The 17716-nt window shown below is 41.2% G+C and overlaps 1 protein-coding gene across 1 annotated transcript; it reads left to right on the top strand.

Annotated features, from left to right (window-relative positions):
* The first annotated feature begins 1500 nt into the window (after positions 1 to 1500).
* LOC114281875 (UDP-glycosyltransferase 73C4) lies at positions 1501 to 3319 on the top strand. The gene has a single exon (XM_028224472.2). It carries the CDS (start codon positions 1672 to 1674, stop codon positions 3175 to 3177), a length of 1506 nt encoding a protein of 501 aa, XP_028080273.2. The 5' UTR covers positions 1501 to 1671; the 3' UTR covers positions 3178 to 3319.
* Positions 3320 to 17716: the final 14397 nt, after the last annotated feature.

Here is a 17716-nt window from a genome sequence, read left to right as displayed (position 1 = left end):
CAGTCTCAGAGTTAGTCCGGTCATGACGTATTCTGGGTAGATCGGTCAAAACCTTGCTACTCGGTAGCTCGGTCTAAACACACCATGGTTGAACAGGAGAAAACCGAGATAAGGAGTAAAGGGAGAAAACCGAACTAAGGATAGTTCGGCCTACTCTGTGGCTCAGCATAGCCAGTATTATTTCGGTCATGTGGTAGTTCGGCCGTGGTAAAAACCATCTCACTTGGTTTAAGCAGTGTGGGGGGTGTTGAAGGATAAGCATTATCTTTCAGGAGTATGAATCCTAGGAGGACTCTGCACGGAGGAATAGAAGTCCTACTAGGATTGTGCCACACGAAACTTATAAAAGCTCACAAACATCACCTTGGGGGAGGTAACACACAACTTTGCTTCTTGAATACACAGAGCTTTGTCTACTTGTCAAGTTTACTAACTTAGGCATCAGAGAGGTTTCCGGCACACACCCGCCGGCTAGCTCACGTTTGTGTTTTCAGGTGATAAAGCGACGTCGTACGGAGGAGCACAGACTTACAACAGGATTATATGAGAAGGTGTGTTTCTTTCCCGTACAGCCTTTATATTTTGTATTTTCATTTTTTTTTTATTTATTTATTTATAATTTTTTTCAAAACCACGTTTATGACGAAACTTTGATAAATTAAAAATTGTGAAGAAATATTGATGGAGGGTAAGATTGAAAAAGAAGACAAATATAGTTGTAATACTACATTCATATATTTTCTTATCCATTGCAAATCAAATAATAGACAAGGGGATAATTTATCCTACTAATTCAATTGGATAGTGAATACTACACTAATTTGACGAGATTATTAACACTTTCACTATTAGTCTTGTGAATCAAACACCCAAGAATTCTCTGTCTCCAAATATCCATGTCCCCCTATCCCAAATCACTCACAACCATTGATTATGTCTTGAGATTCTCAAATCTTGAGATTCTCATATGATCCAATAATTATGAGTGATTTAGGACAGGAGACATAAATATTTAGAGACAGAGGATCCTTTTGCTCGAATCAAACATGGCCATAGAAACTTATTCATTGCTCATGGGAAAGCTGATGTGGTATTTTAATTTGATTTTTGTTAATTGAGATAGTAAGATTTATTATCTTTTTATTTTTTTGAGAAGACAACTGAACAGTTATCATTCAATGAATTGTGTGAATTAATACTCCAAAATTAACCAATAATTTTTCAAGAATATTATTAGAAATCATGAAAAGAAAAATTATGAAATACATCATAAAGATTTTTTATCATTTAATTAATGTATGATATTTTATTATATATCTAATCCAAATATAAAAAATCTTTTATAATGTGATATTTTTTTCATTATCTCTATCATTACTCAATTCTCAATATTCACCGTTATTTTTTTGCTCACTTGCTTTTCTTGTTTTCTTGTTGGTTGGTTTTTTATGTATGAAATTTCAATGCTGATGTAGGCCATTACGTCACTATCACCCTTAAAGTCACGAATGCCACCCATTTCATCAATATAAATTCCAAAACAGCTTGTTGTAACATAATAGTCAATTCATCAACCACCGCCACCACCTACAGCTCAAACCAATTAAAAAAAAAAAAAGAAAAAAGAAAAAAGAAAAATCCATCACCACCACGCCACCACCAACAGCTACAATGGCTTTCCAAAATAACCACCTTCACTTCGTTTTAGTACCTGTAATGGCCCCAGGCCACTTCATACCCATGATTGACATGGCCAAATTATTGGCACAACACGGTGTGACTGTCACCGTCGTCACCACCCCTCTTATTGCTTCCAGATTCAACCCAATCATCAACCGTGCAATTGAATCTGGACTCCCCCTCCGCCTTCTCTCTCTCCGGTTCCCGTCCGTGGAGGCCGGCCTGCCGGAGGGGTGCGAAACGGTAGACACTCTTCCCTCTATACACCTAATGAGAAATTTCTTCGTTGCCATCTGCCTGTTGCAAGAACCATTTGAGCAGTTGTTTGGAACGCTCGAGCCGTCACCAAGTTGCATAATAGCTGACAAAAGTATTGCTTGGGTAGCCGACACTGCTCGAAAGTTTCAAATTCCCAGAATTATTTTTGATGGAACGAGTTGCTTCACTCTTTTATGCACACACAATTTACATATTACCAAAGTTCATGAGAGTGTGTCCGAGTCAGAACCGTTCGAGCTCCCTGGCTTGCCTGAAAAAATTCAGCTAACAAAATCTCAGTTGCCAAATTCAATCAATCCAGGTTCATTATTGGACGTGCAAGACATCCGGGTGAAAATACAAGCCGCGGAAGCCGAAGCATATGGGGTGGTGATTAACAGTTTCGAAGAGCTGGAACCGAGATACATGGACGAGTATCGAAAGGTGAAAGGAGACAAAGTTTGGTGCATTGGACCGCTATCATTATGCAATAAAGACAACTTGGACAAGGCTCAAAGAGGAAACAAGGCTGCCATTGATGAAAACCTGTGTTTGAAGTGGCTCGATGAACAAGAGCCAGGATCGGTGGTCTACGCATGCCTTGGAAGCACCGGTCGCCTCTCACCTCTTCAATTAATCGAGCTGGGTTTAAGCTTGGAAGCATCAAAACGCCCATTTGTGTGGGTCATAAGAGGCGGAGCAAAAGCAGCAGAGATAGAGAAGTGGGTGGAAGAAGATGGATTCGAGGAGAGAGTAAAAGGAAATGGCCTTGTGATCCGAGGGTGGGCACCGCAAGTACTCATATTGTCGCACCCAGCGGTGGGGGCATTTTTGACACACTGTGGGTGGAATTCGACATTGGAAGGGGTTTGTGCGGGTGTGCCGATGATAACTTGGCCCATGTTCGCAGAGCAATTTTTTAATGAGAAGCTGATTGTGCAGATTTTGGAGACCGGAGTGAGTGTTGGGGCTCAGGCAATTGGGCACATGTTTGGGGAAGACAAGTGTACGGTGTTGGTGAAGAGAGAGGTAGTTAGGGAAGCCGTGGAGGAAGTAATGGGTGAAGGAATAGAAGGGGAAGAGAGAAGGAGAAGAGCGAGAGGGCTTGGGGAGATGGCAAAAAAGGCAATGGAAGAAGGGGGTTCTTCGTACTTGAATGTGAGATTGTTGATTCAAGATGTCATCAAACAAGTTAACCACAAGGAATCAATTGAAGAAGACGGTGCGTGTGGGTCTTAAAAGTTGATGAGCAAAAGCGATGTTATGGAGTTTAGATTTTAGATTTTTTTTTTTTTTTTTGGTTGATATTCTTTAATATTTATCTTGTTGAATTATGAATTGGAAGTTTGAACTGTAGTTCAATGAGAAAGAATTCGGGCCATATGCAACTGTGGAGCTTGTTCATTTGCATTGATTGGGTCTGCTGCATTTTGCAGAGAGGAGATTGAGGATTGAGATTACATACATGTGAGAGAAAATGGATTTGAAGTAGCAATGACAGAAGGGATAAATTATAGTTTGCTCTAGGCAAATTCAAATGGGAAATTATTTAATAATTTCAGAAAATTACATAGTCATATTTTTAGTCAATCATTAATTATTTAACTTTGATGTTATTTTCTATTCTCAACATAAATTGAGTCTCTATCATTCTTTACTAATTAAAGCGTTATACAACACCACGTATCTATATTATAAGAATACTAAATAATCACTCATTCAAATGGTAGTACAACAACTATTTTATTAATTAAAATAGTGAGTCCTATCATTTTTTTTTTGTCAGACAATCCGATAGGTTTCATGATTTCTGTGATGTGAACATTGCTGTTAAACCACTAAATAACTTATTGACAGAACGTGGATTGAAGAGAGAGAGAGAGAGAGATAGGGTTGGTTTATATTTGTAGAGAGAGAAGTGGATTGAAGAGAGAGAATTGAATAAAAAAAAGAAGAGAGATAATAGAATTGAATTAAAAAAAAAAAAAAAAAGAAGAAGAAACACTCTTCTGCATACATAAATTTGAACAAGTGCCTATTTTTTATCTAAATATTTTTTAATCATAAAATAGAGAGACAATAGAATTGAATTGAAAAAAAAAAGAAAAAAAGAAAAAAGAAGACGACTCTTCTGCATACATAAATTTGAACAGGTGCCTATTTTTTATCTAAATATTTTTTAATCACAAAATATCTAATATTATCATAAAAATATGTAATTTTATTTTTTAATCATAAATTATCATAATTATTAATAGAAAAATATGTAATATTTATTACAAAATACATAATATATACCAAAAAATATGTAACAAGCTGCATATGGTATACACCCTATAGAATTCCTCTTCAAAAAATAATCAATAAGTCCTATTTGCTCTTGAGTATACTAATAAGTTCTATCAAGTTTAAATATAACCAATTAAATCCTATTTGTGATAAAAAAAAAAGTTCCCAAGACATTCATTGCTCCATAATGGTGTGTCTTATTGCAATTTTATCATTCCTATTTAATATGAACAACAATTTCATAAAGAATTTTAATTTAATTAAAATTTAAAATTTAAATGTAAAATTTATTAATCTTATACTTTGTAACTTGTTTTTCGTGCTCCTTTCGAATACGATAGCCCTACAGTTCAGATTCCTGTGATTCTGAATCTGATCTCACAAGTGCAATGTGAAATAATAAACACAAAAGAGTCCAAATCTAACAAATCTTTCAGAAAATCGATTTTGAATCAAAATGTCAAAAATGGACTGCTTTGTCAGATTATAGAGTCATCACCTAAATATTTTTGAAAACTTTAGAAAACCTGAAACTCGTGCCAAAGGCCACTTAACCGTCATCACTAAAGTGTCTTGGCTCAGGAACTTAGGTACGAGAGGGGAAGGTCATGAATTGAGCATCCCACTCGCCCGATCAATGATCGGTCTCTACTAATCATGATGTGATTCTTATTTACATTATATGCTCTTGTTTTAATTATTAGACTAACATTACTATGTGTTGCACACAAAGTATAGACTAATTCGCGAAAATTGGAACACTTTGATTTCATATTTGTTTTGAAAATTATTTTGACTATGTACCACTTGAAAAAGTGATATCGCATGTACATTTGATCAAGTTATCCCAACTCAAGCAATTAGCCTTCATCCTCAGGCATTCAAACATGTATAGCAATTAAGCACTTAGCCTCATGGAATTCATGCTTGATATAGCAACAATCACACGCATGCGACATGCTTCAAGCAATACATGCTCACCTCGCACTCCAAGGCAAACCAAAAAAAATAAAAGAGTTAGAAAAAAATACATGCTCTAACTATGTAAATGACTAATGCAACACATGCAATATGTGATTAATAGGCTCGACTACTAACATGGCATGTGAATCGATTTGATAGCATGCGGTATAAGCACGTATTTAAAGAAGTAATAAATAACAATGTGAGTTAGAATAATGCGCTGAGCCAAATGCATGCAAGACAATAGATGCAAATCATGAGAAATGCTAAATGAACATGATGCTCTAAACTATCCATTATAAGCAAGTAAATTAAAGGAAGAAAGACGTAAGGTTGAAAGGTATACACATTATTACAATTTGTCCTCTCGCAGGAGGATCTGAATGAATGAATCAGCTAAGCTAGCTAACTAATTATTATAATACAGATTTAACTAACTATTCTATCTAAGCTAATTAAATAATTACAACACAAAATTAATTAATCAATCTAATTAATTACAACACCAAGTAAATTAGTTATTCTAACTAAGCGTTTAAATATTACAAGTCCATAAATTAATGGGCCCCGAGGAGCAAGGAAATGGCTTATGCATGTACATGAATTTCTCTCCCCTTCCAAAAATGACTCTATTTTGTTTTGCACCTCAGCCTTTGCTCTGCTCTGTGAAAAAAGTGGCACTGCCTTGTTGAAAAAGGTGACCGGCAGGCCAGAAGTGATGGTCGGCCCTACACTAATAGTGACCTACCGTACAGTATAGGTGGCCTGCCGGCCACCAATGTTGGGTTTGTCCTGTTGCAACAGAAAACATAATTAGCACAAACAGAGCATTCTCATGGGATATTTGTCCATCTTGCCTCTTCTTGTCATCAGACAGATCAAATGAGGGGTAGACTCGATTCGCAAGCCATCAATCGGTGCAAATTCATTGCGTGATGACTTATGAACCAAGAGATACAATTTCAATAAATGCACAATGAAAGACCCTTGAACCTTTTCCCTATCATGATATTGATCAAGGGAAATGGTTGGCATCAACTCTTGAACTGTTTTCATCACTAACAAGTATGAAATGACTCAAGACTCAATGGGTTCAATTAACGTCCGATTGAACCCAAACCATGTTATTATCTTGCTTCATTTTAAGCCATTGATTACCACTTTTAATTACCTTCCCATTCATTAGTCATTTTAATCCAAAATGAGCATTGAGTTCACTAAATGAGGGAAGTGTCAAACAAAGGGTTGTTTTGGACATGAGAGAGATGTCATGTTGTTGGTAATGAACCTCCGAAGAGACTAAATCATTAAGCACAACGATCTCTATCTCAAGCTTAAACAAACAATCGGTTTGAAATGACTCTCCAAGCAAGGAAGAAGCCAAGAAATAAGAGAAGTACAGATATGATTAGAGATGAACACAAGTATGGAAAGCTTGAAATAAATGCTATCAACTCAAATAGGTTGTTATCTAATGCCTAAAACACCAAACCTATGAGGATCGTTACACTATAAGCATGCAATACAAAGCATAAATGACATGAACAACTTAAAACAATCTTAAAATAGGCTAAAACAGTACTGAAATTAAGGTAAAAACATCTACAAAAGCAAGCTAAAATAATGGAGCAATTAAGCTAGTAAACAAGCCAAAGGAGGGGAAGCTAACCCCTTCATTTTTGGGGCTTCAAAACTACATTTTATCCTTTGAAAACCTCCAAGAATCAGTGTTAAAAAGCGCAAAAACTCAAAAAAAGATAATAAAAATGTGGGAAACACAAAGGTAAAAGCCTAGGAAGCAAGGATCAAAGAAGGGTGGTCAACCCTTTTACTTTTAATGGCCTTAAACCACAAGTTTCAGCCTATAAAAATAGTTGAAAAACAGGCCAAAAACAACAAGAAAATATAGGAAAGAAGTGGTGCAAAGGAGCAAGGATATATACCTCTTAAAGAGGAGTGATCCTTTTGTTCACAAACCAACAATTTCACACCCTCAAGAGCTAAAATGCAAGCTCAAACACCTCAGCAAAGAGCCCTCAAGGTTTGGTTTAGAGTGTCTAGACAAAGGGTATAGAAGTTGCAAATGATAGAGAGAAATGTAGAGAGAGAAATATTTTCCAAAACTTTGCTCTACAAATTTTTCTAACCCTAATTTTTTAGGGGGAGTCATCTATATATAGAAATATATGAAACTATCTCAAAAATATCCATATAGACACAGCTGGTGTAGTGCATGCATCTGTGGAAACAACTGGCATAGATGTCAAAAAGATCTAAGTTTTTACATAAGTGGTTGGCAGGCCACTAGTGGGTTTGCAGGCCCCTAGATGGTCAGGCTTGAAAAACTATTGTTTTGGTCCAAAAACGAGGCACAAGGTTTGTAGGTTTTAGAGGCTCAAAATTGAGGTTTCATGCTGAGAAATCAATCATTTGGACAAGCGTATAAATTCATCATCGGGTGATCAATCAGTGGCGCCCAAGTCTTAGGGGCAGTCAAAAATGGGGTGTCTACAGTTACCCTTCTTTGACAGAACTCGAAGTCATGAAATGATATGAGTGAATGTCAAAGCCCAGAGATGACCCATTTTGACAAGGCCATAAGACTTGGGCAAACAATCAAGACATCAAATAAATTGGTTAAGCTCGAAAGCTACCTACATACCCTTTGCAAAGAATCAAACCGACATAATTCAAGGGCACGATGCAGATGATATGCACACAAAATATACTTTGAAAGCTAGACTCACACGCTTCGCGAAGCCGGCTTTTGAAACCCCATGATCATGGAAGATGATGCAATAAGAAATAACAAAAGAAGTCCAATCACGTTTCACCCGAAAAGAAATAAAAACACACTCTAACCACGCCGAAATCGTGAGAAGAGGAGAAAAACCATTCAGGTTCGTGCTTCTGCACACCCCAAGATGCTGCGATGGATGCAAAAAGCATGAGATTGTGCGATAGATGCACAAGGCAGTAAGGATGGGCGATAGATGAACACTGCAGATTGATTGTGCGATAGATGCACAAAGTAAACGGGTGTAATATATACAAAGTGAACGAGTGCGATAGATGCACAAAGCGAACGGGTGCGATAGATGCACAATGTGAACAAGTGCGATAAATGCACAAAGTGAATGAGTGCGATAGATTCACAAAGTGAGCAAGTGCGATAGATGTACAAAGTGAACGAGATTGAAAAGCAATATAATGACAACACATGTTCTATGTAAGATAATAGACAACCGGCATATGATGTTAATTGAAAATATGTTCTATGCGAGAATCGAAAGCATGTTCTATGCAAGATACTTGAATGCATGTGAGTTACGAACAATGCAATGTGCACATACAACATAAGAGGTATATGAGAGTGCACGTTCTATGCAAAAACAAATATCAGATATGTAAATCAACAAAACGGACAAAAGTGATGTTCAACGACAACCTCCGAATTATCCCCCTCTCCCCCCCCCCCGGGAGGCTTTGCAAAATGTTCAAAAGGATACAACTTGTTCATGTTTGAAATTAGGGCACGTTCGCGTGCCGGAGTACAGCGGGCATTGGAACGGCGCAATCGGAACACAGTTTCGAGCTCTTTGGAAATCAAATCCAAGTTAAATACCTCAATCCTTCTTTCCAGACCCAAAATAGGACCTCCCATACACTGTTAGGGAAAAATGGGAACAAAACCAGCACTGGGCCACAAAAGGGGCCTGCCGACCACTAATAGTGTACAACCTCCCCCCTTTTAGTGGCCAGCTGGCCACTAATGCAATTACGGGGCAAAAATGGAATTTCAGCACGGGTCTCCTTAAATACACCACCAAACCTCATTTCCTCACATCGACATGACCGAAATCACCACTCTCTCTCTCTCTCTCCAAGTGCTTTCTCTCTCTAGATTTGTGCTTTGTACGCGTTTTCTAACACCCCACGTAAACTTTATTCGCAAACCCTCTTTGGCCCTCTTCACTTTGAACCGATTAGATTTTGTTTTCATTGATTTTTTCAAGTTTTCAACACTGTAGGCTTGTTCCCCTCGAGTTTCTCTTGGGTTTTGTGAACTTTCCCGGGTTTTGACTTTTTCTCTTATTTTCTCTTTCATAGGGTTGACTTTTTTTCATGTTTTTCCTCTTTTCTTCATTTTTCTTCATTTTTCATCCACTGTTCATCCACTTTCCAGATGGCAAACGATGTCCCACATGACGGTGCCCCTCCTGAGGTACCTATGCTTCCACCTGCTATCGAGGTTGAGGAGCCAATAGCTGATGAGGCTGGCGAGGTAGCGGAGGACATTGCCTTTGACTTCGAGGCAAAGGCAGAGGTCTTCGGCCTAGGGTCTAAGCCTGAGTTACTACCATTGAGGGTGAGTCCCTTTGATTAGACCACGTACCACCCCCGCACGTACACAATGGTGCCTGGAGGCATAATGCGCTTTGATGACTTCATTGATGGCGTGCAGGATGATATTTTGCTGAGGGAGCCAGACTCCCACCTTTTCCACTACGCTACTGAGGTACAAAATTTATTTTGATGCTTTACTGCCTTGCATCTGACTATCTTGTACTGTCTTTCATCTGACTCTGCTTTTATCACTATATTTCATCTGATTCACTCTTTCTTTGCCACAAGAGGACTCTAGCTCCTGTAGGGGTTATGAGACAGTGACGGTTAGGGATTAGTATCACGAGCTCCCTCCTCGGGTCTGTGACCTTGTCGATGAGGCAGGCTTTGGCTTATTCTGCACCGGGCTTACGTGCCACATGGTTAGCCAGACCCTACTTGGAGCATTGGTGGAGAGGTGGTAGGATACCACTATCTCCTTCCACTTCTCTTCCATTGGGGAGATGACGATGACCCCCTATGACTTTTCGATGATCATAGGCCTAGAAGTAGGGTTTGATTCGATCCCTTTCGACATGTATATGCGCTAATGGGAGGTGGCCTGGACCTACTTACTCGGAGTAAGCCCGTCCTTATACAGGACAAATATGGTGCGATACAGTTAGTTCCTTGAGCACTTCTGCAAGAGTCAGCCTGAGACACAAGAGGAGGTGGAGCAGTGCACCCAAGGCTTCTTGATGTACCTTTCTTGATGTACCTTTCTTAATGTACCTTCTCAGTACCACCTTATTCTCGAACATGTGGAATACCGTAGGTTTGTACTTGCTAAGCACCCTTGTGACCCTGCCCCGGGTCCAGTTTTACCACTGGGGTGAGCTGGCCTTGCCACACTCTACGGCTACATGAACTCCACTTCTAGCATTAAGGGAGACAGAGTCGGAGGCTACTGGAGAGCCTAGAAGGTATGCATTGTACTTTCGATTCTGTTTGCTTCTTCTTATGCTTTCTGTTTTGCGTTTTCTGCCTTATATATGTTCATGCATTGTGCTTTTCGCTTTGCACTCTATGTTTAATATCTATTCACACACCGTTGATGCACACGGCTGATTTTTTATTGCAGCTGTGGGTTTACGACTATTTCCTGGCCCTTGCTCCAGAGCCAACGGATGAGATTGCTTTGGTCATGCCCTACTCATAGCGATATGATAATAGGTGTCGCCGCCGAAGCCGTGAGGACATGACTTTTGCCTTCTATCGTCGCTACTTCGACACAGTGGTCACCCGTGAGGTAATCTAAAACTCAATCATTTCTGCTTTATTCCCAATGTTACTGTTCTGATCCATATTTTGACAACTGACAACAACTAACAACTTATACCGTCTCTATTTGTAGATCACCTGGCAGCCCTGGGCGACGATGCTAGTTAGAGTCAAGGACCGGTATGCTGAGGCTTAGGTTACCTCTCGATACTGTATTTTGCTAGAGGGCCCATTCTGCCGGGCTTGGTTCTTGGGAGAGCGGTTTGTACACCAAACACTGGCTTGCCCGCCCCAATTGTTCCTATGCCACCCTTACAATCCATGAGGATAGCAGATAGCCTCTCAGCTGAGGCCATTATTCAGTATATGGTGGGGCTAGATGCCGACTATTTCAGAGGGGAGGGTGACTACACGACCTTCATCCAGACTCATCTTACGCCCTCTTGACTGGCGTTCACGCAGGCTACACAACAAGTGCTCCTTTAGCTGGAGAGGCTGCTCAAGAAGCCAAGGCTGGTATTGGAGAGGCCCCTCATACAACGTAGGCTACTGGTTGGTCGGCTATTCTTACCATGATTCCTTGCGGACGGCCAAGCGGGACGACCTATCAGCTCCCGATCGAGCCACTGGAGGTGGGGCACGGGTGTAGACCACCCGGGAACTCCCGCTCCACTTGTGAGGTCGCGAATTGTAGTTCTAGCTACTACAGTTCGGACTCCTGTCACGGTTCTGAATCTAATCTTACAAAGTGCAATGTAAGACTGATAAATCACCAAAGAGTCTAAATCCGGCAAATCGTTTTGGAAAAACGATTTTAAACAAAAAGCGCCAAACATGGACTGCTTTGCCAGATTTTAGAGTCGCCACCTAAATGTTTTATTTTTGGGAAATTTAGGAAACCCTGACTCGTGCCTAAGGCCATGTGTCCGTCATCACCAAAGTTGTCTCGGCTCGGGAACTTGGGTACGAGAGGGGAAGGCCCTGAAATGAGCACCCCCGCTCTCCCGATCAAAGATCGGCCTCTACTAACACGATATGTTGTTTTTGAAAACACATGCATTCTTATTCCGGTTATTAATCTAGAATTACTATGTGATGCGCACAACATACAAGTATAAACTAGATCGCCTGATTTGGAACAAAACATCTCATGTTTGTTTGTTTGAAAATGGTTTGAAGGTGTTACTCGCAAGTAGGCTAAGGCATGGATTTTTCCACCCTCAAGTGGGCTTAGAAAACATGGTGATTTGCCACTTCAAGTGGGCTTAAAACTTGCATTTTGACGAATTGTTCCAGTTCAAGCAATGAAGCCTTCATCCACAGGCATTCATGCAGTTATATCATTTAAGCAAATAGCCTCATGGCAAGCATGCTATCATTGCAACACTCACACACATGCAAGATGCTAATGCATAAACACTTACAGTGTACTCAGAGCCAAAAAAGAAGCTAGTTTGTAATTAATGCATGATCCTAGCTATGTCAACAATGCCTAATGCAACACATGCAAAATGCGACTAAAGAGGCTCGGCTTTCTAATCATGTCATATGAAATGCAGCAATTGATACATGTATTCAAATTGGAATTGAAATACGATGCAGTTTGTATGATGCACCGAGCCTGGTGCATGCAAGATGGATGGATGCACGCATGCAAAGCATAAGAATGCTAATTGAAACATGCCCTAAAACTAACCATCAAAAGCTGGTAAGTAAAAAGGAGAAAGAAATGGGGTTGGAAGACATGCATCACACACACGCATGCTTATTACAATAGTGTGCCCTCTCGACGGAGGGTCCGAATGAATCAACTAACTAGCTACGCTAAGCTAAGCTAATTAATTACAAACCAAATTGAAACTAGCTACACTAAGCTAATTAGAATATTACAACATAGATTAAACTAATTAATTACAAAACAAGTAACTAACTACAACTAACTAGTAATGCAGTAAAATGGTGTAGACACCCCATTTTTGACCGCCCTTAAGACTTGGGCACTACTGATGGTTTGCTCAGTGTTGAGAGATGTGCAGGGCAAAGATTCAGTTTCTTCAGCAAGGAGAGAGGCAAATCCTTCAAAACACTTTGTTTAGGGGTTTGGAGTTGAAGAAGAGAGGAAAGGAGAGGAGAAAACTAGTTTGAGAAAAGTTCGGCATGAATCCAGGTAGAAGCGAGTCGAGCAGCCCTCGCTGGATCAGGCTTATCTATCTGTACACTTGGAGTTTAGCTATGGGGCCACCACCGTCGGAAAGCTTACTTCTGGGGCTTCATTTTTCACTCAAGAATCTCCTAGAGCCAAGTCCGGGTGGGGGAGATATGATCAGTTGAAGTCGGGCATCATCCCGGTTGGATCGAATCTGCGCGGCTTCACCAAAATGGGCATAACGTTTTCCACAAGAGGAATTTTAATGCAAGGTTTGCACCATTGGAAAGCTAACTTCCGGGGCTTCAATTTGGACACCAACCGGCCATTTTTTGACCTTACCGGCCATCCACCGGCACTATATTTATCCGGCCGGCAATTTATTGTGCCGACCGGCACTTTATTTTGCTGACCGGCAATTTTTGCTAGCCGACGACCTTCCGGGGCATTCTGCAGATTGAGTGGATTCCAGCTGTGCCAGCTGGAATGCACAGAATCGATCCCCCACGCACATGTGTGTTTGTTTTGCACCTTGTGAGCCTTTGAACCCCTTAACCTTCTAGAAGCTTGAACCCTTTGGCCAAGCTCAAGCTTCTTGGAGAAGCTTGGCCAGCTGTTTTAGCTTCCTCTAGAAGCCTTGCACCCCCTTGAACCCCTTTGACCCTTTCCCTTTACTTAGCTTGTAAGCTAAATGCTTCCCTTGCCTTATATAAGCACCATTCCTCTCCCTTTGTCTAGGTTGGATGGTTAGAAGCAAAAAACCAGAGATATACCATATATATCTGATATACATACATACAACCCTCCATCTCTCTCCATATCTCTCTCATCCAACCATCAAACACCCTTGTTCTTGGGCCATTTCTTCATCAACTCATAGCACAAGGCATCCCACACCCATTCCAACAGCTTGAGGCTGTCCTCCAGAGGTTAAAAGCTCCTAAACTTGGTCCAAGAGGTGTTGGTTTGCTGGTCTTCAAGGGTGAGTCCTCATCTTCCCTTTTCTAGCCTTTTCTTGCTTCATATCTAAGCCATAGTTGCTTGCACTTTTGGGCTCCGACCCAAACTTCAAATCATCATATTTTGAGGTCCTCTTCATGTTAGATTGAGGACCTCTTGCTGTTTGAGGACAGTAGCTAGCACTTCCTTCATTAGCCCTCTTTATGCCATAATTTTGCATAATATTTTTTGGCTTGTGTGTGATCTGTTTTGAGGCATGTTATAAACTGTGAAGTTGCTTATTTTGAGCCCTTCTTCAACACTATTTGGATACTCTATGTGCTACTTGCTTTGAAATCCATGTGGTAGCCCCGTTTTTGTATGCCATTTTAGCCCCATCTTTGCTTGCTGTTTGGCCATGCCATAAACTGTAAAAATGCTTGTCTCAGAGCTGTCTTACTTCTGTCTTCATGCTCCATGTCCATATTGTGCATGCTTTGTATAGCTGTAAGCCATTTCATGTGCCTAATCTTGCACTTCGGGATTCATTCCATGCGTTGAGTGTCGTTTCGTTATGTTTCGGGGCTGTTTTGCATCACCTATCGCCTCTGAAATTTTCATGCAAATTGTCCATGTTTGTGCCTTTCAAATGTGTCGAAAAGTTGCTTCATTACGCTTAAGTCTTAGACCATGTATCTATGCATGTTTGCATGTCATTTGCCTCCATGCACTTAGCATTTTGGCCACTGTTTTGGGCCTAACTAGAGCTGCCTAATTCATGTTTAAGACCATCCTTTGCTTATTTGCATGCTCACCTTGCATGTTTGCTTGTATCGGCATGTTGCATCCTTAGCTCGTATGCCTAAGTTGCATTGCATCTTGCATGCATCACCTTGCCTCTTGAGATGAGTATGATAGAGGTTAGGCCTCCTTGTGTGTTTATTTGGTTTGCATGCATTTTGAAATTGAAGTTGCACACTTGATTCTTTGGGCCATCATGCATGGAAATGCGTGATTGGTGGTCCGAGAATTGGGGCACATCCTCCTTTGAGTCATTAACATGATAAGGAATGTGATGGGTGCATAAATTGCTTGAATTGCATTGCCATGCAAGATTTTGCCCTCTGCTGCTGTGAGTTGCAGGTTCTGCAGGAATTTATTGCCGGCCGGCAGTATTTAGTGCCGACCGGCAGTCAATCGATGGCCGGTGGATCTATTTTGTGCCGGTGACTAAATGATACTGCCGGTGGAAATTCTGCTCAGCCGATGATATCCCCCAGTGTCCTGAGAGGCATCCCTGAGACTTTGGCAATTTTCAGAGGAGCAGAGCAGGGAAAACAGAGGCAAACTATGCATGGCAGTGCGATTCCGAGCCAGTCCCGAGCATGTGTTGCATCTGGCCCTCGCCCCGAGGCGGTTTACTGTTTTTCTTTAGTTTAATTAATTTGTTAATTAATTAAGCAATTTGTAATATTTAATTAGCTTGCGTAGTTAATTAATTTGTATTATTATTTTGGTCCCTCCGAGCGAGGGCAAACTTGTAATAAGTGTGGGTGCGTGTGTGCATGTCTTCCAACCCCCACTTCTTTCTCCCTTTTATTTACCTGCTTATGATGGTAGATTAGGGCACATTTATTTTAGCATACCTTATGCTATGCATGCGTGCATTCATGCATTTGTTGACATGCACCGGGCTCGGTACATCATACAAACTACATTGTACTTTTCAATTCCAAATTGAATACATGTTACTTGTAGCATTTCATATGCCATTTTAGGGTTAGCCGAGCCTGTTTAGATTGCATCTTTGCATGTGTTGCATTAGCCATTTTTAACATGAACTAGGATCATGCATATGATTACTGACTAGTTTCTTTTTTGGCTCGGAGTACTAGGTAAGCTTTTATACTTTAGCATATCGCATGCGTGTGAGTATTGCCATGACAGTATGAGTACCATGAGGCTAGCTGCTTATGTGATATAACTGCTTGAATGCCTGTGGATGGAGGTTGAATTACCTAAATTGGAATAATGCATTAAAACTGTGAGTTTTAAGCCCACTAGATAGTGGCAAAATCATCTTTTCTAAAAGCCCACTTGAGGGTGGCAAAATCTACATTTTAGCCTACTTGCGAGTAGCAAACCATTTTCAAAACAAACATGAAATGTTTTGTTCCAATTTGGGCGATTTGGTCTATACTTGTTTGCTGCGCGCATAACATAGTAATTCTAGGCTAACAATTGGTTTAAGAACACATAAAGTTTTCAAAAACGGATATCACGGTTAGTAGAGGCCGGTCTTCGGACCGGGCGAAAGGGGGTGCTCATAGCTGACCTTCCCCGATCGTACCCAAGCTCCCGAGCCGAGACAACTCCGGTGATGACGGACATGTGGCCTTCGGCACTGAGTCAGGGTTTCCTAAATTCCCCCATTTTAAAATATTTAGGTGGCGACTCTGTATCTGGCAAAGCAGTCCATGTTTGGCACTTCTTTTCAAAAATCTGTTTCTCAAAACGATTTGCCGGATTTGGACTCTTTGGTTCAGATTAAGAACCGTGACGCGAATCGAGTTCGAACTGTAGTAGCGAGGGCCCCCTCCGCGGGCGCGTCTACAGTTTCTGGCGACTCCGCTGGGGATTTTAGAGAGCTTGACTCGAACTCGTGATATCCTATTTTGATTTCATTTATGTGTCTCTTTGCATTGCATGTGCATTGGTGCGCCTAGGAACACAGTGTTTGCCATCTGCCATTCCTGAACGGTTTGCTGGAGGCTTGTCTTGTCAAGGCATGACCATAAGGCTGACCGGTTATGGGCTCTGACAGCATGGGAACACAAACCCCGGTTTACCGGGGCACCCTTTTTTACCATTCGACTTAGTGCATATTCAGAATCCATAGTGACCATCCCAAACTAGGACAGGTTGCTTACCCGACGCTAAGTTGTTTGAAACCGCTGCGTGCGTAGTGAAACCATAGCTCCTGACAAAATAGGACAGGGAAACCCTACCCCAACATAGGGGTGTTTTGGCTCTCACTTATCTGCTATGTGCTTTAGAGTGCATCTCTACAGGAATGCATATACCAGTTTACAAGTCTGGGCATCAGGCCTGTGGGCATCAGCATCAGTATTTAGGGAATCAGTTTTACCTGAGGGTAAACAGTGATCAGTATTGGGTACATTCATCCTAGTATGCTCAAATCTGTTCCAGTGAAATTAGGCTGAGATGCTCTCTGTTTTCCCTTTTGCAAGGTAGTCCTGGAACCATAGCTTCAGGAGGCTCCAATATCCCCCGAGGTTCATTGGATTTGTACTGATAGACTTTGTCAGGTCAGAGATTCAGTTCAAGGGTAATCAGGGCCAGAGAAGGCTAGTCAGGCACAGACCACCAGTACAACAGCTACCAGATCAGTGATCTTTGAGCAGTTAGGTTGAGATATCTGTTTTTGCCACAGAGACAGATATACCGGTTGCTCAGTTAGATTAGAACAGTATGTCGAGTCTGGAAGAGATGGTGCGCCAACTCCAGGATAGTATGAAAGCCATGCAGCAAGACGCTGTCCGTCAAGCAACAGGCTGTGGTCATAGCCCAACAGGCAGAGACAATTGCCAGATTGGAGCAGCAAACTGGAGTATCTACTTCGCACCAGGCTCCTCCCCCACCAAGAGTTCCCATACTCGGGGAGGCAACCCATGTCCAGGATGATACGGACATTCCAGTCGGGCCAGCTCCACCCCCGATTCTGCTTCAACTCTCCAAGGCACCCACTCCTATCAACCAATCAGATTCTCCCTTCGAGCCCGAGGTGGAGCCCGTGGCATTAAAAATGCACAA

Source organism: Camellia sinensis, chromosome 5 (assembly GCF_055761805.1).
Source record: "Camellia sinensis isolate YWXY chromosome 5, ASM5576180v1, whole genome shotgun sequence".
Classification (NCBI taxonomy): Eukaryota; Viridiplantae; Streptophyta; class Magnoliopsida; order Ericales; family Theaceae; genus Camellia; species Camellia sinensis.
The sequence above is the reverse complement of the archived record's forward strand: the minus strand, read 5'-3'. Positions and strand labels throughout refer to the sequence as shown.

What these genes read in the sequence shown, in the direction of transcription:
- LOC114281875 (XM_028224472.2), top strand. Translation starts at nt 1,672, where the DNA reads ATGGCTTTCCAAAATAACCACCTTCACTTCGTTTTAGTACCTGTAATG.